Here is a 25,174-nt window from a genome sequence, read left to right as displayed (position 1 = left end):
TCAATTAATTCTGCTTTGGAAACCATGAGCCCCATATCCTAGATTAAAATCCTCCATGAATAGCTCAGATAAGTGATAAAGGCATAAATGTCAGGATTCAGACACTGAACACCGCTGGTTTTTGTAAAGATCCAGCTCCTAGATGGATATTTACTTATCATTTGGTTTGAAAGTAGCAGTTTGTGTGGTCAGTACTGTTTGTGAACAGCTGTTTGAGAACCTCTGGTAGCTGTTAAGGACCTTGTGGAGTGCTGGGTGCTGTGGAGCATTGCTATGCCAGGCTAACAGATCAAACTTTACTGTCTATTCCTTAGTAGTGTTTGTAGATCCTAATTAACCCTTTGGGGAGCCTGTGACATTCACAAGTTCAATTTGACCCAAAACCAAGGCAAACCCAACCCTGCAGAGACTTTATCTCCTCAATTACCACTCGATCCACCCCCCATAATTTTTTTCTTTAGTTTTTATACTTTCCTTCATATCATTTGTTCTGTCAGGTGTTCCCTGGCCATCGCCTTGCCCATCTCCTTCCTCTCGCCCACCTTCTCGCTACCAGTCAGGTCCCAACTCTCTTCCACCTCGGGCAGCCACCCCTACACGGCCGCCCTCCAGGCCCCCCTCGCGGCCCTCCAGGCCCCCGTCTCACCCCTCTGCTCATGGTTCTCCAGCTCCTGTCTCTACTATGCCTAAACGCATGTCTTCAGAAGGTACAATATACCACGATTTGTTCATGTTTTTGTTTTGTCTTTGTTTAACTCCTCCGTGAGTTTTTAATTATTGACAGAGTTGGTTTTTTTTTGTTTGGTTTTTTTTTTTTTTTTTTTTTTGGTTTTTTGGTTTGTTTTCCTCTTCATTACTTAACCTATGATTTGTGTTTAACTTTAGTTTATCAGGCTATTTCTATTAACCTTTTTTTTTTGTTTGTTTGTTTCGGTTTGTTTCGTTGGTTTGGTTGGTGTTTGGTTTTTTTTGTTTTGTTTGTTTGTTTGATTTGAAGAGCTTTACAAAAACGAAAGAAAGCTGTGAAATTTCCCGAGTTTGGTATGAAATTAAACTCAGCTTTGTAAACGCTGCTCAGTGTCTTAACTTAACCAACAGCAACATCCTGATAACTGATGCACGATCCTGATTGCACGACCTGATAACTTTAGAGAGTATTTTTAGAATTATAAATTTATATAAAATGCCAATTTAAACACAGTTGTTCCACAAAAAGTGTAACTAAATCATTGAATTACCTTTTGGAAAACAACCAACAATAATAATGATAATAAAAATGCTGTATTCAGAGAAGTGAACTGTGGAATGGGGTAGGATGGGCTGCTTCAAAGGTGAATTTGTAGGAAATTTTTACTCAGAGCAATAAATCAGCTCCCTAGCAGTCAATAATACGCAGAGAAAGGCTGACCTGTGAGCATTTGGTAGCTGTGTGCAGAATTAGCCCAACTAAATTCCTCCTGGGAGGGTACAATAAGGAACACGTTTTATAATTTTTATTTCAAGTGCACTTAAACCCTGCACAACATGGTGTAGCAAGCCTATAAAATGCAAAGTGGTTATCCTGAGCTCCCTGGAAACTTGCAGTGGGTGCTGTAGCTGGCTCCACTGGAGCCATGGGAGAGGAATGATCCCTCAGACTGAGCAGGAACACTGGGAAATGCTCCTAACCAAAAAGGGGGTGCTAGCCACATCTGTCTGGCCTACTGTCCATTTATTGTGGTTTTTTTCTGGAGTAAGAAACTGAGAATCCACCTGCAAATTGAATTATTTTTCAGCACTTGTGGTTGGTTTGTCAGGCATGCAGTGAACTGCTGCTTACTGCAACGTTTAATTCCTACTACTGCGAGATTATCCCTGGGAAATGTGTATTCTTTAAAATACCTGGATGAAATTTGCATTGAAGTGGACTTGAGATTCATGGTTAAAATAGAGGCTGATGTTTAAAGATTTATGTAACTGAAAGAGGTACTTGGTAATTTAGTGGTTTACCTGAAACCCAAAAGCCGTTATCTGAACTTGACCCTGTTATTGACCTACGTTAAAAATGAACTGCAATCAGCCAGATTCTGTTCACACACGGTTTTTCCTTTTGAAGTATCAACATTTGAGTCTAATCTTGTGAAGAAAATGTTTATTAGGATGTAAGAACTGTATTGCTGCTTAGGTTTGAGCATAGCTATGGTGTGGCAGCTGTAGAGGCTGTGCAGAATTCCTGTATTCACTTACGACTTTGGCTTCTGGTGTTAAACATGCATGACTTGAACCTTGGGATAACAATCCCTTGTTTAGTTGCAATTTTTGCTGACTTGTAAATGAATTGTGACCTGCTGCAGGCAATTCAGCCTCGCTGCAGAGAATGCTCTGCTGAAATTCCCCAAGAGCATTGGTCAGCCAGTGGTGACTATAAATGGTTGGGATCACTGGCCACCTGACAAAAGCGTTGGGAATTTTTTATTTTCTGGAAAAATGTTTGATTAGCCTGGAACTGGGCTTATCCAGGGGGAGCTGCACCACTGACCTTTATGGCTTGGCTTGCACTTAGCAGTGGTGGATGCTTGGATTGAAACATTTTCAATCCAGGCCTTGCACACCTGTTTCAGTGCTGATAAAGCCTCTGAATATCCAGGAGCTGCCCTGGGGAGGTGATGAGTGTTGGCAGCCTGGCTGGACCAATGGCTCGGCCTTTTTAGGATATCAATGCCAATTGCTTGATTTTATTGCTGCTTTTTTGAGAGTTTTAAGATTAAATCCAGTTTTAAGAGCAGATGTTTGGGTTTTCTGTGCTGGACATTAAGCACTTATTGTGTGGGGTTGTCTTTTTTCCTCAGGGCCTCCACGGATGTCTCCAAAGGCTCAACGGCACCCTCGAGGTCACAGAGTCTCTACTGGTAGGGGTACAATTTCAAGTGGCTTAGAATTTGTATCTCATAATGCACCTGGGGAAGCATCTACTGCTGCAGTGGCACGAGGCAGCCCTTCAGGTGGGACGTGGTCATCAGTTGTCAGTGGGGGTAGGTAAAGCTTGGCTTATTGCAGATGGCTTGCAGGGGGATCCTTAGAGTGGGCATGCTCAGCAGAATCCTGCCTTTGCAGGCAATTCAGGCTCTGAATAATCAAATACTGGGCTGAGGTTGGAGTGGGAGAAGGATGTTCCAAGGTAGCTGAGTGAGAATTGGTGAGTGCAATATTGTCCTAACTGCAGAGTCAGGTGCTGGGTGAAGAGAAAGGAAGGAAAAGTGTGGGAATTAGTTGTTGAAAGGATTAATTTTCAGGGGAGTTATTGGAGGAGTCAGGAGGAGTTAGAGACTTGCCACTGCATCCCTGAGTTTGGTTAGTGGCAGTGTGGCTGGGTTGTGGTTTACTAATGAAGGAGGTGTTTGGATAGAGGTTGGTGTTAAAAGATGAAATGATACTCAGGTTAAGTTAGATGTATTTCTCCTTTAAAATTTACATGGATTTTAAGTGGTGATGTTGTTCTTGGCTACTGTAGGAGCAGTTATAGTGGGTGTCTTTTTTTTTTAAACAGTTAATGTATTTTTTAAAAATATTTGACTTAAAAGTTAAAGCTCAGTCTTGTGCCACAGGTGAGGCCATGTTCTGGTGGGCTGTCAGGAGCTGGGTGTTTCCTTGAGGGCAAGAGAGCAACAGTTTGGTCCTTTTTAGGTACTTTTGGGGTATTTTTTAGCAGTGCAGAATTCTAGAGGAGCGTAGTGGGAACATTTCTCAGAAAAAAGATATAATTTAGACCCACATAGACTTGTTGCCTTGTGGAAAAGACTTCAACTCTTCTTTTGTGGCATTATTTGTGTTTCATCTTCCCTGTTTATACATTATTAACATGCAAGTAGGACTGTTAAACCACTTACCTGCCTTTCTGCTCACTCACTGGAAGTTAATATGTGACAAAAAGCACAAGTGGGATGAACAGGAAGCAGGAAATACAACTTACTGTTCAAAGAACATACAACTTTTCTTGCTGTTTTAACACAGAGGCAAAAATATACTTAAAAGCACTCTTTTTTTCAATAGGCTGTGTTGTTTTTTTTCCAGCTGGCAAACCTCCAAAAGAGGACGCTGTAAAATGGATTTTTCAGCCCTCTTAAAAAATGTTTTACATCTGTTTGTGTGGAGACCTGACCACCTTTTGTGTTCTGCCTCAAACTGGGTTAATGTGAGCTGTTGTAGTTGTACTGCTGGGGACTTGGGGAAGCATTTTGCAGATTCTTGGTGGGATTAGAGGGCAGTGATATATTTTGGGGGACAGTCTGCAGAGAAATCACCCCATTATCTGAAATGCTGCGTTGTAAAGAACTAGGAGATGTGCCTGAAAGGTAAACAGGTTTTCAGTTACTTTGTAATGTCTCACAAAGTGTTTCAAAGCATGTTTTTAGCCATTTTAAAACTAAAACAAACTGCTGAGCCAGCTGGGGAAGCTCATCCTATAACTGCTTTTTCCTGTTTGTTTCTAGTTCCGAGATTATCCCCTAAAACACACAGGCCTAGGTCTCCAAGGCAGAGCAGCACTCCCATGGGACCAGCTCTGCCTTCTCCTCAGCCTGGTACTATTCCCACTGAATCTGTTGCCATGCCTGTTCCAGCTGCCTCTCCTACACCTGCCAGCCCTGCATCCAACAGAGCAGTCACCCCTTCCAATGAAGGTAAGGAGCTCTCACCACCTTGCAAATGCTCTTTTTCCCTAATTCCTGACAAGGAATGTGCCTAGGCAAGAGCAGAGCTGCTTGCTGAATGATGGGGAAACTTGTGATGTGTTAAATTTTACTGGGAGTTCCCAATTTCTCGTGGTGCCAGCTTTAAACTAAGGTTGGAGAGAGGCTTTTTGAGAAGTCTTTGTGCTGAATTTCTTGTGCCCTTAAGGAATAGGGGTTTATAGATGTCTGACTTAATTGAGGATTTCTTTTTTCAAACTGAGCTTTTGCCTCTTTTCTGTGTTAAAGAAACACAGGCCACTGGTTTCAAAAAACTGTTTTGAGCACAGCTAAAGGAAAGCTGGAAAGAAAGGGGGAAAGAAAACCATTCAGGAGCACAGTCAAATGTCTAAGAACTCTCAAATCTTTGTAGCATTCTGTGTGAAGACCTTGGACTTCTGAAAATAATTGGCTCTAAGTTTATATTTTGTTCAGCCTGAGTTAAGGTTCTGTGTATGATGAGAAGGATGAGTTTAACTGTGCTTTTTTCATTTGGCTTTAAAAACAGTAGGGTGGGGAGGGAGGGAGGATGGTCCTCCAGGCACCAACTAGGTAGCAGGAAATGTGTAACTTAACAGGTTTTTCTTTTCCAAGCTAAAAATGGTTAAATTTCTTCCCTATGTCTCCCTTGCCTTCTCTCTTTGGTCAATTTGAGCTGTGTATAAGAGAATAACTTTGGCAATTTCTTTTCCAGCTAAAGATACAAGGCTTCAGGACCAGAGGCAAAATTCTGCAACTGGAAACAAGGAGAATATAAAGCCAAGTGAGACTTCTCCTAGTTTTTCTAAACCTGAAAACAAAGGTTTGTATCCAAAGCTTTCATGTACTCGAGTGATGTAGGAATTGTGCACACTAAACCTGCTGTCCTGGCTGCTTTAGTGGGCATTTTAAGGAAGGCTTGGAGGCAGCCTGGTGTTCTACAGTGAAATTTGGTCATGCAGTTGTGAAGTGGCACTTTGAAATGTTGTTTGTGACTCATTCCATCAACACCAAGTGTAGAGATGCTCATGTGGATGGTGTGATTTCACTTGGTTTTTTTCTTTCTTCCCTCCCCTTCTTTCTTTCCCCTGCTCACAGAGCTGCTTTTTAGCTGCCTTTGGACTGAATATGTTTCTGCTTAGAGCTGTGCTCACAATACCTCTGAGCATCATGGTCAGCAGAGCTTTTCTAACTGTGCTTTTTCCTATTATTTCCTTACATTTGTTTGTCTCTGCAGCATTGTTTGTTCATTCAGTTCTCAAAAAAACCAAAAGCTGAGAACCAGATTCATTCATTCTCTCACTGGAGAGACCTTTAGGATGAGTCCAACCGTAAAGCTCACCTTGCTCAGTGTTTCTCCTTCACTTGCTGTGTTTTGAAATGCTGGCACAGGCTGGGTTGGGGGTTTTGTTGCATGTTCTTTGTGTTCAGTGAGTTCTGCAGTCCCTGCACCTCAGGGCTTCTGCCTTGGTGTGGTGCATCAGAACTAAAGATAAATCAGTTATGTAATGCTCTGCTTTCACAGAGGCTTTCTGTGTGCTCATACACATAGTTCATGGAATTGTACCAAATTAAAACCGAAAATAAGGCGCTGGATTTCATTGTGATATCTGCAAAACCATTCTCTTTCTGCAAACTTAGCAATGTGCAGGGTTGTGTTTAAAACTTGTATTAGAAATGCTTGGACAATGTTGATCTTATATTTGGCAGGTGTCTCTCCAATTGTTTCAGAGCATAGAAAACAGATTGATGATTTAAAGAAATTTAAGAATGACTTTAGGGTAAGTTTCTCTCTGTTAATGGTGTCATCATTCTCACGTGCATCCAGATTATTTTAATGAATTGAACACATTGCATAGGTTAACAGCTCTTTATACTTTTGCTTAATTTATGAAAATATCTGTAGGAATTCATGTTAGATATTGTAAAATCAATGCTGACTCTTGCTAGTACAATTGCCTAATGCGCATAAATGTGAATATTGACTGTACACTGAAAACAGGACTTGAAACCTGTTTGATCATTAGGCACAAATAATTATCTCACACTCCATATGGAGGAGCTGTTGCAAAATTAAATGAAGAGTTTTGCTGAGGAAAATTGAAGATGAATTCATATTACTTATTTCCTGGTTATAAGGGTTTATTAAATCAGGTTAGCTTTTCAAGTGGTGCTGTTAAATCACTCAGGGGATGAGTTCAGAGGGTTGTCTGAAGCTTTCCTGTCACTCCCTAATCAACATACAGGTCAGCTGAGTGGCTGAACAGCTCCTTACACAGTGCCAGCTTAAACAGTGTTCATGGATTTCTTTTCTAGTAGAAATGGAAATGTGTGTTTTAAAAGGTCATTTCCAGATGATTGAGGCCTGTGGGACTGTGTTTTAATCTGTGTCTGTGACAGCATTAGATGGTCTCTTTGGAGTTTTGTATCAATTTACTGAATATATCCCTTGGGTTTTTTCAGTTACAGTCCAGTTCCTCTTCAGATGCAGTGGATCAGCTGCTAAACAAAACCCGAGAAGGTGAAAAATCAAGAGATGTAGTTAAAGAAAAAACAGAGTCCACCCCTAAAGAATCTATCATAGAAGCTGGCAGTAACACCAACTCCAATGGTGGCAGTAGCAAACCCAATAGTCCCAGTATTTCTCCTTCCATAAGTAACAGCTCTGAGCAAAAGCGAGGGCCTGAGGTGACTTCCCAAGGTGTACAGACATCCGGGCCTGGAAGTAAACAAGATAAAGAGGATAAAGAGGAGAAGAAGGATACTTCAGAGTGAGTAATTTTGCATTTTGGAATAAGCACATCTTTATTAACATCAGGCCTTGTGTAGAAGTCATGACTGGGTGACACATTCCTGACTGTGAGTGCTGTTACACAGGAGGAACAACAGGTGAAAGGACTGCCCTGAAAGTCATCTCCTGATTCAGTGCAGAGCTCTGGTCCTTTTGATGTCTGCTTCACATCTAAAAGCTTATTTCAATGTTTTCCTGGCTCATGTGAGCTGTGGTATCAACTGGAAAACATTCATGGATAGTTGTAGTAAGAGTCCCTCAATGAGAGTGGCTTTTTGCATGCCATGAGGTATTTCACTTCCCAGAAATCTGACTCACAGATAGAAATGAGGTGTTTCTTAAATTATTAATTGCAGATACACTTGTAAAAGAATAATGCCCGACTAAATTTTTTGTTCTTTGTGTTTAGGCAAGTTAGAAAATCAACACTTAATCCTAATGCTAAAGAGTTCAACCCTCGATCTTTTGCTCAAGTAAGTGATTTGATGCTGTTGAAAACAGTGCCTTTGAGTAGATCTTTATAAGCCAACCTTTTCCTTGGAGGATGCTCAAACTAACCCTGCCATATCCATTGCTCACCTCTGTTTGTAGCCGAAACCTTCTACTACACCAACCTCCCCTCGTCCTCAAGCTCAGCCCAGCCCCTCCATGGTGGGGCATCAGCAGCCAACCCCCGTGTACACTCAGCCTGTTTGTTTTGCACCAAATATGATGTACCCGGTTCCAGTGAGTCCAGGCGTGCAGGTAAAGTGCTGCAAACTCCTCAACACTGCACAGAGATCCTCAGGAAGCTCAGGAGACTTAAGAATCACAGAATGGGTCGGGTTGGGAAAGACCTTAAAGATCAGCTTGTCTCAGCTTGGGAGCTCTGAGTTAAAACTGAAATAATACAGCTTGTATTGCTCTTGTAAATGTAAATCATATTGTTGTGAAGTTTTAGCTGTGTAAATACTGACTTTTCCCAGTGCTCCCTCAATCTGGATGTTCAAATAGTCCCAAACACTTGTAAATGCCAGCAGCCTGTATTTATGGTTGATATGTGCAGGTTTCCTCCCTGGTCCTGCAAGCATAGTCTCACCCTCTTTAAATGTTAAGCAAGTGTTTCTTTGTTTCCATCTGTGTCCCACTGGTTCCTGGTTGTTGTAGGGATCACTGGGATTTCAAATCTAGCTCCATTATCATAGAATCATGGAATATCCTGAGTTGGAAGGGACCCACAAGGATCATCAGCCCCAACCCCTGGCCCTGCACAGACACCCCAACAATCCCACCCTGGGCATCCCTGGCAGCGCTGTCCCAGCGCTCCTGGAGCTCTGGCAGCCTCGGGGCCGTGCCCATTACCTGGGGAGCCTGGGCAGTGCTTCCTCTGGGAGAAGAGCCTTTCCCTGATACCCAGCCTAACCCTCCCCTGACTCAGCTTTATACCAAAAAGCTGTTGAGAGGCTGTCAGGTTGAGCCCAGTGCCTGCAGTAGCAGCAGTAGCGTTCCTGGGCTGGTTGTTGCCAACCATCTGGTCTTAGTTGAGTGTCCGTGCAGACTCGATGACACTGATCCAAGAAAATCTCATAGGTTAGGCAGAGTTCACTAAACCATGTAACAGAGCAGAGGGAAACACATCAAAGCTGAGTGGGGCCCCCACCCCAGCTCACACTGAGTTTTTAAAGGAATATCACACCTTCAACTTGTTCTGTTTCAGCCTTTGTATCCTATTCCCATGACGCCCATGCCAGTGAACCAAGCCAAGACATATAGAGCAGGTAAAGGTGAGAATAATACTGCCTGTTTGGTTCTCAGTCTGCATGCAGCATGGCTAAATGACAAATGTTTGTGTGTTTTCTAATCTGTGGTAATTTGGTTTTCGATCAATATTTTAAATGCTATTTTTAATAAAGGGAAGTAAGTGGAAATACTAATGGATTTATAGATAAACTAATTCAGCCAAAACATGCCAGGTTTGAGTAATGGGGGGTTGCTTGGGTTGGAATCTGGTTTGACAAACAGGAAAACGTCTCTGTTACTTGGAGCATTAGGATAAGCTGATCATTTCCTATATTTCATAAAAATTACAGATTTTTTTAAAGGGGACTTCTCTACTGGTTTTCTTTACTGGTTTGCAGCAGTGCCCTCATCGGTGCTTTAATAGAGGGGGGTTTTGTCAACATGCAGAGTCACTGTTTCTTCAGGAAGACTTTGCTCTGCTGCTCTTCTGGAAAGAGCTGGTTCCAGCTTGTTCTTGTCCATTCCTGCTTTTACTGAAGAGCTGGATAAACAATAACAATGCCACGTGTTCAAGTGACGCCCGTGGCTGTGGAGCCACAGTGGGTGGTGAGATGCTCCCTGTGCTGGGCAGGGCACTGAGGGAGCAGCAAGTGCTGCTCTTGTTCTTGTGTCCAGGGAACGCTGTAGCTGTGCCCAGTGAATGCTTCTGCAGTGGCAGCCAGTGCTGCAGGACAAGAACACCACTGCAGCTCCAGTCACTGCAGGAGGAAATTGTTTCCTGCTGTTTAGAAACAAACAAATGGCCTTTATCAACCTAGGGGAGACAAAAAGCTGCAATGTATTTGTGTGGTCAAACACAGTAACTTCACTGTGGCCTCACCCCTGAAATCTTCTGCTTGGTAACACTGTTTTAATCAGAAATACATTGCTGAGTACTCACTCGACGGGTGAGGCAGTTCCAATTCTGAATTCCTTTTTAAGTTCCAATATTTTCTCCAAATCCATCTGTGTGCAGCACAGCCCTGAGGGAGCTGCCTGGGTTACAGCTCTGTGCCTTTACACTGTTGAAGTTGCCTCCTGTATTTACTTCTTTTTGTTGTTGATTTGCAGTGTAAACACAATCACTGAGTGAATTTACTGATGTTTTCAACATTTCCCTCTCCTCTCCCTAAGGGATTTGGGACATTGCCCCTGCAGTGGAGCTTGCAGGTGCTTAAGGTAGCTCAGTTAATAGTTGCAGCCTGACTACAGGAAGCTGGAGCCCTCCTGGAGCCCTCCTGGAGCTCCCATGCCCGTGCTTTGTAGGCTGAATTAGTTTGTTCCAAGTCAGTTGGGTGGTCAGCTCCCCAGGAGAGCTCAGGTGATCCCACATTGCTCTGCTCTTTTCGTCTTTCTTCCCTCTTAATTATTCCTACTCCTCTTTTTATAGGTTTTGTCTCCCTCAATGTTGCCTATGACCTAAAAGTTGCTTTCTGCTGCCCTGAGGGGTAGCAGGGAGCTCAAATACCTTGAGTTGTGGCTGCATGGTGACCTTTATTGTGCTCTCCTCAGCCACAAACACAAGCCATTTTAACATAAACACTCAGATTTCCAGCTGATGAACAGTGGCCAAGTAGTTCCCACAGAGGGTGAATTAAACCTTTTGAAGGGGACAGGATTAATTGGTTAATGTAGGTGTCCTGATACAACCTTTCTCTTCCATTTCTGATTCTTGTCAGTCTTTCTTTCCCTCCACCTTTATTCCTTCACAAGAAAGGCAGGGCTGGGTTTGTTGCTGTGGATATCATGTGTTTCTTGGAGAAACTCTTCTTCACACTGTTCCTTTCTGACAGAGCTCTAACCCATGGTTAAAGCTGTGGGGTGAGGATGTTCCACGTGGTCCCAGTAACATTATTATAATGTAGAACCTTTCAGGAAGATCACAGTTCTTTGCCCTGTGTTTCTAACGTGAGGCAATCTTTGTTTTCCAGTACCAAATATGCCCCAGCAGCGGCAAGACCAACACCACCAGAGCACCATGATGCATCCTGCCTCAGCAGCAGGCCCTCCAATTGTAGCTACTCCACCTGCTTACTCTACACAATATGTTGCATATAGCCCCCAACAGTTTCCTAATCAGCCTCTTGTGCAGCATGTGCCACACTACCAATCTCAGGTAAGAGTCCTTTCAATGCTCCTGATCAATCCAAGCACAAATAATGAGGTGGCTCAGACCTTGTGTCCAGTCCTAAGTCACTCTGAAGAGTTTCTGTGTTCTGGAGCACACGTGGTGATCTTGGAATGTGCTTCAAAGCCTGTAACAAATTTTAAGGTCCTAATGAATTTTAAGGTCTTAACGAATTTTAAGGTCAGTTTAGAAGTTGGCATTTATTATTGATAAGGTTTTTTTAGCTCTTTGAAGAATTTCTTTAGGTCATGGCCAGCACATCTCCTGGTTAAGCGTTCTAAAAATAACTTACTTGGTGGACTGCTCTTACTTCAAAGGCTGTTAAATCCACAAGAGTAATTGGATAAATATATAAGCTTAGTGCATTATTGGAGTGGCAAAAATTGGATATGCCAATGTTTTCTGTCAGATTTTAGCCCTTAAATTTTGGAAACAATGGGGACAATCACGACAGTGTGAAATCCTCAGCTCTGTCTCCGTTTGAGCAAGGCCGAGCCGCCGCTGTATCAATCACGACTATTTAGGTGACACGAGTTTCTTTGGAGTAATTCCCCAATTAACCATGTGGTTTTTCCTTTGTTCTGCCTGCAGCATCCTCATGTTTATAGCCCTGTAATACAGGGCAACGCTAGGATGATGGCCCCACCAGCACACGCACAGCCGGGTTTAGTATCTTCCTCTGCAACACAGTACGGTGCGCATGAACAGACACATGCTATGTATGGTAGGAAACGTTTTGTGTTATATGTAACTTTTTAAGTCCTTACTTTGTGCAGGGGATGTATTTAATCTCAGCCTTCAAACGTGGGTATCGTTCAGTAGATGTGGTTTATATTTCATAAGATGATGATGATGATGATGAGCAGAGCATTGAAAACTGAGCCAGCCTGGTTCAAATGAAAACTCAAGTGTGCTGATTTCGGTAGGATGCCAGTGACCAAGATGAGATTTCAACCTGGGAGCTGCTAAAGAATATCTGCTGAAAGAAGTTTGTTCAAGTTCTCTTGATGCTCTTGATACATCATCCCTTGTTTGTTCCTTGATTATAATTAGTACTTGTTTTATTGCAAGGTTATGACCTCAGTTTCAAACTTGACTTTAGTTCTGGCAACTAGTGAAATGCTGTCTTTATGATACTACTGGCATTATTAACAGTATGAACACTGCTGTTTAAGCAAAATAAACCATGTGTTGCTTACCTTTCTCTTTTGGTAAGTCAAGAATAAGTATATGGAACAGCTCATGTATTGCTCTGACTTGGACAATTAGTCTCTAGCATTATCAGATGGGCATTTTTCACTTACAGTGAAGTGCTGAAAATGTGGGTTACCTTGTGACAAAAGTAAAATGTTCAAGAACTTCTAAAGCATTATAAATGTATGATAAATCAAGGCCCAATTTGGAGGAAAAAAAGCTCACTGCAAAACATGCTATTGAAAGAGGTAGAGTCAAGGTTGTTTAAGGCTTGGAAATTGTCATAAAATGTCAAAACAGCAGATGGTCTCTTGAAAACATGGCATTTCAATACTTGTTATAGCATCTGAGGAAAAGTTTTATTGGGTCACGTATATTATTGACTTAGATTCTAATAAAAGATTTTCTGTACCTTTAGACATCTTTGTATGTTTTCGGGTGCTTAGTTTTACACTGCTACTTAATGGAAGTCCATGATGTGTCATGAAAACTTACAGAGAATCTGGAGTTTAGTGGGAAATTAATTCTGATTTTAAGAGGTGTCTTACCCGTCTGAAAACATCCTGACAGATCTCTGGAGTGGTTTGGTAACAGAGTTAAGAAACAAAAATAACCTTTTTTGATGCTCAGAGGAAGAGCATTTGAGCTCATTTGTGCTGAAGCTGAAATGGAAGTTACTTGTAGAGATTAATCTTTCTCTCACAGGTCTTTGCTAATTGTATTACTTTGATCTTTTCAACTCTTGTGCTTGAGGTGTCCATGTAAACAGATCTTCTGTTTGCTTTTTCGTTAGATTAAATAGAATTCCGATAAAGTGAACGATCAAAGGCTTTCAGACCTTTATTGGTGAAAACCCTCCCCTCAAATTCTAATTAAAATAAAACCAAACATGAGATAATCTGAGATTTGATTCAGAATGGTTGCATGTGACTTCCTAGCAATTTCCCATTGTTCACCATCCTTATCTTCTGTAATCAGTGGGTTTTGCAGTGTTGAAGTACAAGCCCATTGCCTTGCTTGGCTTTGATCAGATGTCTGTATAGTTTTTTTCACTGATATTCTGACTTACAACTGTTAGATCTCATTTTGTGTTGGTTTTGCAGCTTGTCTGTTGTAGATATGTGACTACCTGCCAGTGCAAACAACTAAGTTGGGTCAAACTTGAGAATTCTTTGGTATTTCCTGCCATGTAATTAAATATTACTTTCCCAAGAGCACCTAATTTAACAGAAATGGCCTGTCCTCCTGTGTTCTTTCAAGTAGCTACTTGGTGACTCTTCTAAATATTCTCCCACCTTCCAGTAAATGATGGAGTGCTTGAAATTTTTGTTACTGAAACCATTCAACCCAAGAGGATCATGAACTCCATGTGATAGACCTTTTTTAAGGGTGTGTTCTTGCCCCTGTGCAGACGTGTTTAGTGAACGTGAACTGTCTCAAAGGTACCCTTCACCTTCCAAGGTGACAGTGACACATGCAATGTTTCCTGATGTTCTGCAGCACCCTCTCAATTCGCATTTTTGCAAGTCTTCCATGTGCTGAGTGCTTGAAGACCTGGCCCAGATGGACTGTGCTTCCTCAAAGTGTGTCCAGCTGTAACGTGTCCACTTCAGCTTCCATTTATCCATATGTGGGAAAAGGCAGGAATGCCAGAGGTGACCAATCTGAGCTGCTCGTGGAGCCCATTGCTAAAGAACATCATGTTGGAATTGTGCACATCTGACTGAGTGACTATAAGGAAATATCCATAACTTATGTTCTGTCTTTTGGGAATCTTAAGTTTACCCACATTTGAACTAAATATACCTGTGCACTTTGATTCTGGTCCTCCCTTAAAAATAATTTGAAAGTACAGAATAACAACTTTCTGAGAAACAACCACCGCTGCTGCTTTTGATTTTGCTCAAACAATTTCCCTTTTGGCTCTTTAAAATTGCTATCTGATTTTTTAAAAAATACATTATTACTTATTTTTAGCACTGATATCAGGATTCAGCGGGCCACGCTGCCCTTTTACTCTTCAAGGTACTGGTGCTTACTTTGAGTTATTCCTGCAAAATTCACTCAGTTTTTCTCCTGCATATGTGGTAGAGAGAAGATGTCTGCAAGAACTACTGTGCTGAGACCTGGGGGTTGGGGGGAAACTGCTTATCAAGTATTCCTAAGGTGTGAAATGTTTTCTGGTAAGATCTGAAACTGCACCTTCACTAATGGTTTGGGACGAGTTGAAAGTCTGTGGCAAATAGTAACAGCCTGGCAGCGAAGAGAAATTCCTGTCGATTTAAGGGAACCACCCTCACTGCCAAAAGTTTGGGGTTGTTTTCCTTCCTGTCTTGTGAAGAGATAGCTGAATCCAAAATACATGCAGTGACCTAATAAGCACTCTTCCATTTTAAAGAAAAGTACTTTTGTCTAATGCTGTTTAATGGGATATTCCTGCACTTCTGGGATTTCCTTGCCAGTTCACTGTGTCACAACCCCGCTGTTGACAAGACAGAGAAGCAGAGCTGCGTGGTCCCAGTAACCCCAGCTAAACACAGGACAGAGGAGTGTTCAGATCACTGGGGTTTTCCCCTCACAATGGGGAAGGACAATGTCCAAACAACTTTCTTCCCAGCCAGATGATAACAATGTCTGTGACACTTCAGCTGTGGAGCCGTCCCTGTCCAGGAGAGTTTGAAATGTGACACTCTTACCTGCCACACAGCTGACCTGGAGGTGTCGTCCTTCCCCTGCTCAGCTGCACCTTGGGTTCAGAAGGTTCTGTGTCTGTCTGGCAGCTGCTGGCTCGGGGTGGCCTCCCAGTCCCTGTCCTTGGGCTGCTGGAGTTTGCTGGCCACAGTCCCAGTTTGGCTCCTGTGTCACACAAAGCCCAGACCAGGCTTCTGCTGCTGGTAGAAAATTTGGTTCCCGAGTAGAGGGTGGATCTGTCCATTCCTGTGACAATGAACTTGTGGTAGTTTTCCATGTGGCTGAATTGTTTCCTGATATCTGGAGTCCTTTGAAAAACTTAACTTTTGTGTTTAAGAACTTGTGTAAAACCAGACCTTGGTTTTGCACAGATGCGTTTCCTGTTTTTTGTGCTCTCATTCCTGTCCCTGTTCTCCCTTCCCCTTTCCCCTTCTGCATATGTTTTACTGGTCTGGTGTTGTCTCTAACTTTATCTGGTTTCTGTCTCAGCAGTAGAGTAAATTCTATTCCCCTGATAGTACAATGGTGGATATAATATAAACCTCAGAGGATTCTCCAGGGACTAAGAGTGAACCAGTCACCAAAGGTGTCTTGGAACTGTTCAGAATGGCAGTGCCATAGCTGAAAAAGCAAGGGGGCAGTTTCTGCTCTAGTGTAATTGTATTTTAACCTTCTTGTTGCAGTGAACAGTAATAGACCATGAATTGACATAAAGTTTCTTTTTGTGTTAATTAAGAACTGCAAGACCTCAGTGTCACAGTTAAGAAGGAAAGCTTACTTGAGACTTGTGTTTCATCTCCACTCATTTGTAAAACAAAATATCTAGCTCTAATAGCAGCTGAGTAAATAAAAATATCTGCATGGTTCTAGAGTCTTCAAAAAAAAATTTTAAAAAAATTAAAACTGACACTGACCTTTCCAGAAGATGGGAAGTATGCACGTGGCAAGAGGCTAATTTACCTTTCTATTTCCCAAATTCAGCATGTCCCAAAATACCATACAGCAAGGAGACAGGCCCTTCTTTCTACTTTGCCAGTGAGTTGGGTTTTTTGTACTAATTTTGATTGTACAGAAAAGCACTTTCTAAAGAACCACATGTTAAAGGAATGGGACGTGTTGAGGGAACAAGTTTCCTTGCACCAAACCAGGATGTGGAAAACGCAGGAAGGTTCCTCTCAGTGGGCAGGGGATGGAGCTTTGGGACAGATTTATATGATCACAGGAAGCTGAGTTGTCAATTCTTCAAAAATTTATTTTGAGTATAGAATAATCTCTGACTTCACTACCCAGTCTTTTCATCTGCAGCCAGAAGTGGGCTCTAAGAAATCCTTCCCTGTGAGGGTGGGAAGGCCCTGGCACAGGGTGGCCAGAGAAGCTGTGGCTGCCCCATCCCTGGAACTGTCCAAGGCCAGGTTGGACGGGGCTTGTAGCAGCCTGGGCTGGTGGAAGGTGTCCCTGCCCATGGCAGGGGGGGGAACAAAATGATCTTGAAGGTCCCTTCCCACCCAAACCACTCTGTAATTCTGTAGCCTCTGCTTAAACCTGGGGGAGCTGCATTGCTCCCTTCCATGAGCCAAACAGGATTTTTAAACCTGACAAGTTACCAGCTTCCTAAAAGGAGAAGTAACCTGGGCCTCATCCCTGTAAAAAGCTGTGGCTCGAGTTCTGAGCCCCTGGGAGGAAATAACTCGAGTTGCAGCTGAGGTGGAGGAAGTTTTCTGTAGAGCTGCTGCTGAAGGAGTGCTGGGAACAACTTGTGCTCATGATTGTATGGCAGGGATGAGATAAGGGCTCCTTGGCAGGTGAACTTTATCAGTTCCATTCCCTGGCTCAGGTGGGGGCTGTGCTGGTGCCCAGCATCACTGTAGAGGAGAGGGACTGGTGCTCTCTGGACACAGCAGCCTGATCCAGCTCGTCCACACTTACTGGGAAAGGCAGAGAACTGCAAAATACTGCCTTGTCTGCTGGTGTTCAGCAGCTGCTTTGAGGAAGCTGAGGTTTGAGAGGGGTGGTTGCAGGATGAACTCTCACCCAAGACATGGGAAAGGAGGAATTGTGGTTTCAGGGTGTTTCTGTTCTTGCTGCTGTCCTGCCGTGGCACTCGTTGCTGTGTCTGTCTGCAAGTCCGTGCAGCTCATGCCAGGCACTCTCCTGGGTTTTGGTGTTTGTTTTTTTTTTTTTTTTTTTTGCATTAGCTCATGCAAGAGGGATGTGAGAAAAACCATTTGTTCTCCAAAAATCTCCTCTGGAGCAGACTTGCTGTGTTTCTTGTACCAGATTGGTTCTGCCTGAGCAGGGGCTGTAGGATGCTGAGCTGTGCTGTGTTCATGCCTCTTGGTTTGGTGCACTGAAATCTCTTTAATAACCTCGTTCCTTTCTTGGATTATCTTTGGAGTCCACTCTACCTGTGTAAAATGAGTTCTTGAAATGTTTGTGTGATGAAAGAAACATTTGCTATTTCTTTGCTTCCTACCATTCAGGTCTTTTAAATGTAGTTATCCTCACCATCTTACTGGCTCTGGCAATAGTTCTGAAGTTTGTTCACTGGTCAGTTCTTGAAAATAGGCTCTTCAGTGCATCTTTGGACTATGACCAATGCTGACCACCATTGGCACCATTGAAATTCCAGGGAAAAGACAAAATTACAAAATGACACGATGTGGTTTCACATATTCCCTTGTAGCTGGGAGTTCTGCTTGATCTCTGCTGCTGTGACCTCTTTTGATTTCAGCTCCTTCTGTGGGTTCTGTGGCTGACTACTTCTTGTTTGCTCTCAGAGAAATGGGGTGCAGTTCTGTAGAGTTGAATTCAGTAATTCAATCCATGTGATGTTTTTTTCCCATTCTGTGATTGAGTCGCTTCCCTCCCTCATGTCCCTGCCAGGTCAGTGCAGTGAAATATTTCACGTTAGAACCAATTTGGTTAGAAAGATGCAGAAGTGAAGCAGGTTAGCCCAGGCAGAGGAATTTAAGGCCTAAAAGGTGAGAAGCCCAGTGTATTTGTGCTGGAATGAGCTGAGGTGACTTGCAGCCAGATGTGTCCTTTCCTAGAGCTTTCTTGGCACGTTCTCAGATAATAGGTGGCCATTTAGAAAATGTCCAAAATACTGACAGTTGGGGGAAAATGTTGGATAATGGGTTTTGGTTGGTTTTTTTCACCTCCTGTCTTGTCTTATTTGCTGTTAATTTGTGTAGTGAGCTGTTTTGATGACCAGGCAGAAATTCCTTTAAAAAATCCCAGGGACAGTGTTTTAGTTCTGGCTGAGCAGGTGAATTTTTCATGATTTTTACAAGATTCCTTTGACAATCCTGCTGGTCTCAGAGATTTCATTGGCTTGGCAGGAATTACTTGCACTAACTAAACATGAGAAACCATTTACACTGCTGGAGTTGGAGTCTGAACTCTGGTTTTGAACTGGGAATGCATTTCAGACCTGCTGAGTTGTTCTTGGTTTGTGTGCAGGGACTGGCCAGGATGCAGAGAAGTGCCCAGATAACATTTTTTGAAAGGCACTTTTAATATTACTATTAAAACATAATTTGCAGCAGCATCTGAAGTGATTTTAAGCTCTACAAGTTTGGTCATTAGGGTGATCTGTTAAAGACAAAATGAAGGAGAGGAGAAACTAGAGAAATAAATATTCTTCAGTATAAAAAAATCCAGTGCTTCAAATCCAAAGCTATGGATAAAATATTAGGTGGTTTTGGAAGAGCTGCCATTATGACAAAAACTTGATCCTCCCCCTGCTTTATATCTATTCTTTAGGGTGCTATTCCTTGGTTTTACTGGTGTCTAAAGAGAGAAATTCCTTATTGTGAAGTTTTAGTGTAGAAATATCTGCTTCAGAATAACTGAGTTTATTATTCTCTGGGCCATAAAGGACCAAAAGATGAATTGCACAAATGGTTTAAGGGAGTCCCACATTATTTTGGGGGCTCTTAACAAGTGATGTGGGAAGCCTTGAATATCTTACAACTTGGAATTAAATTTCACGTACATTTTAAAGCCTCTTGAATGGAGTTGGAGTTAATTTGTAGTCAGGCTTGCCAGCTCTGTGGCTGAGGCACTGGGAGGATTGCAGGTCTCACGTGCCCTTTGGCAAGCAAGTGATCCCTCCTTCCATTTATTTCTGTTACTTTGACAAAGATAATAACTTCTGACCTTCTTCAGAGTGTGTACAATAATGAGGCTGAGAAGTTTTCCTCCTGTAGAAAGCCATAAACTTGGTACTGTAAAAATGATCAGTGTTGCCATTGATAATTTTAATGTTGTCAGAGGAGGAATGTCTGAAAGTCAAGTAGGATGCTGCTGCAAAATACATTTTAGTAGTGATACAAAAAAAGCCCCCAAAAACTTGGATTTAAAGCGTAACAAAACGCTGTGGCAGAAGATCCTGCTGGTTTTGACAGTGAGCTTAGAAAACATTGAGGTGGTTTTGAAACCCTCCCCTCAGTCAGAAAGACTCAGAGTGTACAACTGTGCTTGCACACATGGATAAGAACGTTAGGATCAACTCCAGGCTGCAGGAATTTAGTTCATCTGCATTAATAGCCTGAAACTGCTCATCACTGCGAGGCCATTTGCTCAGTGAAGATTTAATGGAGCTTGCCAGGGATTAGGTTAAATGTGGCAGGCAGTTATTTTCTAAAGCAGGAACCTGTACGGGGGAGAAAAACCTCAATCAGGCAAAAAGATTCTGGCTCACTGTATTCTGGTGAGTTGGAATGTGGTAGAACTTGGATTTGTAAGGTTTATAGCAAACCAGACTGGAGGAAAACTGCAGTGGCAATCAAGTTCTCATATAATACCAACCCCATTAAAAAAACCCTATAACCTGCTAGATACTCATCAGTAATTAACTTCAGAGTGCACCAAAACAAATAAGGAACAGTCAAAGGAAATATTGAGGAGCAGGTTGATAGTTTTCTTTGGCTGTTTGCTTTTTTAGCACTGTAGTCAGCAAAACTCTCCTTGATCTTGTGGGCTATGACATCAGAGGGATTAACACACGTTGTCACACACAGGAGTAGCTGCAAACACAGCCTGCTTGTTGCACAAGACCTAAAAGAAATAGGGGAAACATCCTCATTTTTAGAGTCCTTCTTTCCTGTTGCATGCTTTGTGTTTAAAGGAAGACTCATTGTCATTATGGCTTTTCATACTTGCTTAGATTCCCTCAAAAATTTAAAAAAAAAATAGGATTTAGTGTGGCCCATTTGGAGCAGGAGCAGAGCAGGATCCAAGAAGGAACTTGGTGTTTGTTGTTGGAGACTGGCACAGCTGTAGCAACAGATGTGGCTTCACTGGGGTGAAAGTTTTCTGTTGTTCAGTTTCTTCCTTTTTGGGAATTTTGTACCTTATTTGCTACTGTTTCAAGGAATGAAGAATTCCGTGGCAGTGTTGGGAAATTCACAGGATGGTGGTGATCCAGAACAGATTGGCCTCGAGGGCAGAGGCAAAATGGGTTATTTTAGCCCAAGAAAGTGGCTTCAGCAAAAATTTGATGCTCGAGCAGCCTCAGTTTTGTCAGCTGTGATGTTTATTTACTCTGGAGCACACAGGCAGAGTTTGTGCTTCCCTCTGACTGTTCTGTGAGCAATTTCCAGAAGAGTAGCATGGTGAGGTTAGCCAGGTATAAGGCCAAAGAATTTTTTTTGGATGGTGGAAATAAAAATGGCTCGTAACACCTTTGAAAAGTATATCTCAGGAAATCCTAAATTGTATGAAAATTATAAATTTGATCTTTGAAACTGGTCTGTTTGACAAAACAAAAGATGAAATACTGCTTTTCTCTATGTAGTATCTGTTACATTGTCAGGTTAGGGAAGATGAACTGTCTAATTATGGTTGTTTATAGATTTTCCTGCCAAACCAAACTACACAAAAGCAAGGTAAGATCCTCAGCTATTTGCAAGATAAATACATATATATATATATATTTTTTTTTTTTTTTTTTTTAGAAGGGGGAGGGAATATATTTACTGAGTGTTTGAGTTGTAGTGAAATCTTCAAGTGCAGATGGTGACTTGATAGAGGTGCACGTCCTGTACCTGGTGTTAAATATTCCTCTTTTTCATCCTAGTTTCCACTGGCTCACTTGCTCAGCAGTATGCCCACCCTAATGCTACCCTGCATCCGCATCCTCCACATCCTCAGCCTTCTGCCACCCCAACTGGCCAGCAGCAAAGCCAACATGCTGGAAGCCACCCTGCTCCAAGCCCCGTGCAGGTAACACAACCCAGGGACTGAGCAGCTTTAAATTGTGTTTAATTGCATTTAAGGGTTTGCAGCTGACTGGTGCTTGATGTTGATATATTGATTTCTTTGAGAGGAAAAAGGGTAGGATGGAGCAGAGTCCAACTGTTCATTTCTCCCTGGTCACATGGGATGGGGGATGTTTCAATTTAAGGATTATGGAAGGATCATAATTGTGTCAGTGCTTTCATATGAGTGAAGTGGAAATAGCAGATAAATGCTGAGAAGTGTTTGATTGTATTTTGTCAAAGCAGTTGAAAACAAAGTGGTCCTTGGGGTAGTGCTGCATTCCTTAGCTCCCTCCTGAGAATAACTCTGGGGGCAGCTCTGAGGCAGTCCCAGCTCCAGCTTCTCCATGGTTTTACCTGGGGGATAGTGCTGCATTCCTTAGCTCCCTCCTGGGAATAACTCCGGCTGCAGCTGTGAGGCAGTCCCAGCACCAGTTTACCTGGCAGTCTGGGTTCTGTTTGCCAGCAGAAGCTGAGCCTGGTGGGGTTGTGTAGAGTTTCCCCATGAACACAAGCGTGGCCATCCTTAGACACAGATTTGGAACTGAGAGCAGTTTCCCACTCCTTTCTCCTTCATGTGTGTAATCCCTCAGCCCTAACCTCAATGATCTCTTGTGTTTTCTTGCAGCACCACCAGCACCAGGCTGCCCAGGCCCTGCACCTGGCCAACCCCCAGCAGCAGTCGGCGATCTACCACGCAGGTCTAGCTCCAACCCCTCCTTCCATGACGCCAGGCTCCAACACGCAGTCTCCACAAAACAATTTTCCTACAGCACAACAAACAGTCTTCACCATTCATCCCTCCCATGTTCAACCTGCATATACCAATCCGCCACACATGGCCCATGTCCCCCAGGTAAACACAGTTTAACAACCTTCAAGACTAAATGTCTTAATGCCACAAAGTTAGGACAGTCGGGCCTGCTGAAGTGATTGCCAATCTGTCACCTCTCAGCACAGACTTACCTGTTGTTGTTATTTAGGTTTCTGTCTGTACATTGCCTTTATTTAGAATTTGACAAGGTGTATTTGGACCTCAGCTTCCAACACCTAGTGCATCTGCAACTGTAGTTTAATGAAGACATCTTAAGCTGGCACTGCTACTGAAATAAATTGAGCTCTCTTCCCAGTTCCTGGCTCCCATCCTTGTCCCTGCCCCACCACTCTGTTCACAGAACTGCTTGGCCGTGGAGCAGACCAGGCTGGGGACGTGATTCAGCTGAAATGTGCTGAATCCCTTTTTAAACTGTTTCTTGGTCAAATAGGTTCCCTGCTCAGTCAGGTGCCTGATCCCAGGAAGAGCTGGCATACAGAAAGGTTGGAGGTGGGAGCTGAGTGCAGAAAGGCTGAGTTGCTGCTTTTGGTGGCAGTTTCAGGCTCTGCATCGTAGACAAATTTATACAAATACATCCAGAAAAGGACATGACAGGATTTCCTGGGATTAGCAAGGCAGTGCAGGGAGAGAGAGGAGAGAGTTAAGGTGACTGCAGGACAATCCTTGCAGAAAGAAGTCTCGGTGTGTGTGTGGGGTGTGTGTGTGTGGTTCTAAATGAGCTGCTTACGCTGAAGATCCCCAAAGATTGTTGGGCAACCTAAAACAACAGTCTTTGCTTCAGAATCAGAAACCCACTTCTCTTAACTGCTCTCTTGTGGTCAGCTCCCTGAGAAAAAGGATTTGGGGAAGGGAAGCACATGATAGATTAATCAAGAGCTCCGTGGAAAGCAGTGTGACAGAGATTTTCTGATGTTTACTAAATCTCCTGGATTTAGTGTCCTTTCTCGAGGAATGGGCAGTTCAATCAGTAATTTTTCTGCACAATTTCTTCTTCAGACCATGAACTTGGTGGCTGGCTTCTGCCTTCTCATACAGGTTAACAGTAGTTTGGGATAAGGTGACTATCTGTGATTAGGGATGTTAATCTCACAGGTGTCCAGTCCCTTGCAGAATTCTGATAAAATCTTTGCTTTGGTCCTTGGGACAGTCAGTTAAGTCAATAAATCAATAGTTCTTTAGGAATCCTTTTACTGATGTTGAGTTTTTAGCTTTTTGATTCTCTCTTAGGCTTTTGATTTCTCTGCTTTTTTGAGGGAGGATAAAGAGAGGATGGCCAAAGCTGACAATTGCTGTGGCATCTTGGCATGTCCTCCCCTTCTCTGGTTTCTGCCAGAAACAAGACTCCTGCTCTGCTCTGGTGTGAAGGCACTGCTGTCAATGCCTGGGTTGTGTTTAGAGTTTCTCAGAGGGGTCTTGGCTTAGTGGCACGTCCAGTGCTGTGATTTGAAACATGAAATATTTGCTTGAAGGCCATCAAGGGGTAAAGCTGTGCCTGAATTGTGCCCTGGCCAGGCCAGGGAAGCAGAATGTGACCATTGCCTTCCTTTCTGTGTGCCAAGCACTTAACCAAATTAAACAAATCAGATGCAACTTTGAGTCAGAAATGACTGCTCAGGCAGGATTTTTAGCAATCACAGACAAAGCCTGCCTTGCCCTTGATTTTTAACTTGTGCAGTCTCTTCTGTAATTTTTTTAGAATGAAAGCTGCAATTTGTGATATTTACACCAAACTAATTGACTTTCCTAATGAAGTAGTTCCCTCAAAAATCTCTAGTGAAGGAATAACTACAGTTCTGTCAGAAATTTTAAATGCATGTAATTATTCCATCTTGGGGAAACTAATCACTGGATTTAATGGTTTTTTAGCAGCCTCATTCCCAGCTTCTAAACACAATTCTGAAATACCACGTGGTAAGAATTTCAGTTAGGCCAACACAGGGGATCAATCCAATTTCCCTTCAGGTTATCAGATGAATCTTGAGCTGGTAGATATCTCACTTGAGAACCAGTACTTTAAAATTCATTACAGAGAGCTGTCAGCTGCCAATTTGCAAAGTGTTTGAGCCACAGCAGAAAAATTTTATCCACTGTGTGTATTGACTCCAGCTGCTCTATGAATAGCTGCTTTATAATGATGGCTTCTACAATAGCATGTTTGTCAAAGTCAACGTGGAGCCAGTCCTGGGAGGTATTTCTGTTCCGCAGCCTGATCTCCTAAACGTTTTTTAGAGCAAGAGTGAGATTTGAATTGCAGTTCCTGCCTTTAAAGGCTTCTGGGGTGCTACTAACACGTGCAAGTCTGATCAAAGAGTTTGGGGAATGTCTGTGATGAGTCAAGTAACCCTTTTTGTCTTGAAGAAATAAAATTCTAGCCGCTACCTGCTATCTGTCTTTACTGGCATGGGAGACCTGTGAGGCTGCAGTTCTGGGATATGGTAGAAGGACAAAGCAAACCTTAGGTACAGATGATGGCGTTTTGGGGCTTTTTTCCCCAAGAGAAATCCACTGAGAGCTCTGAGTTCCTTTGTGCTTTTAAGAAATTAATGTTTGCTAGGTTTTTAAATAGAAAAAAAAAAAAAAAAGGATGACCTCTAGAGACATGAACTGCTCTGAGCTAAAGAACCCACCAAGCTCCTGAACTTGTTTGCCAGAGGTGATCAGCCATGGGAAGGATTAATCTCCTTTTCCACTGAGATTTAGCCCTGATTGCTCAGATTACACAAGAACTGCGATGAGCTGAACTGGAAGCAGAACAAAGCTGCCCTGAGAGTGTAAAGGGATGAAATCACTCATGTCAGAAGGACTTGGCTGAGCACTGTGTGGGCACAG

The 25,174-nt window shown here is 42.7% G+C and overlaps 1 protein-coding gene across 19 annotated transcripts in view; it reads left to right on the top strand.

Moving 5' to 3' along the window:
- The window catches only part of ATXN2 (ataxin 2), a 42,612-nt gene that overhangs the window by 15,284 nt on the left and 2,154 nt on the right, over positions 1-25,174 (top strand). For 2 of the 19 annotated variants that reach the window (XM_017734827.1, XM_017734828.1), the window contains exons 9-22: positions 498-707; positions 2,829-3,011; positions 4,470-4,658; positions 5,401-5,508; positions 6,396-6,466; positions 7,149-7,456; positions 7,886-7,949; positions 8,068-8,220; positions 9,173-9,233; positions 11,166-11,350; positions 11,954-12,086; positions 16,229-16,282; positions 21,330-21,475; positions 22,139-22,366. In XM_017734827.1, coding sequence (XP_017590316.1) covers positions 498-707; positions 2,829-3,011; positions 4,470-4,658; positions 5,401-5,508; positions 6,396-6,466; positions 7,149-7,456; positions 7,886-7,949; positions 8,068-8,220; positions 9,173-9,233; positions 11,166-11,350; positions 11,954-12,086; positions 16,229-16,282; positions 21,330-21,475; positions 22,139-22,366 — 2,093 coding nt within the window. Of the gene's footprint in view, positions 1-497; positions 708-2,828; positions 3,012-4,469; positions 4,659-5,400; positions 5,509-6,395; positions 6,467-7,148; positions 7,457-7,885; positions 7,950-8,067; positions 8,221-9,172; positions 9,240-11,165; positions 11,351-11,953; positions 12,087-16,228; positions 16,283-21,329; positions 21,476-22,138; positions 24,940-25,174 lie in introns of those variants that run through there. The other 17 variants (XM_017734826.1, XM_017734825.1, XM_017734833.1 and 14 more) reach the window with 15 other exon arrangements.

The sequence above is a fragment of the Corvus brachyrhynchos genome, unplaced genomic scaffold (assembly GCF_000691975.1).
Source record: "Corvus brachyrhynchos isolate BGI_N302 unplaced genomic scaffold, ASM69197v1 scaffold114, whole genome shotgun sequence".
In the NCBI taxonomy this organism is placed as follows: domain Eukaryota; kingdom Metazoa; phylum Chordata; class Aves; order Passeriformes; family Corvidae; genus Corvus; species Corvus brachyrhynchos.
Note: the sequence above shows the minus strand (reverse complement) of the source record. Positions and strands in the feature narration are given on the sequence as shown.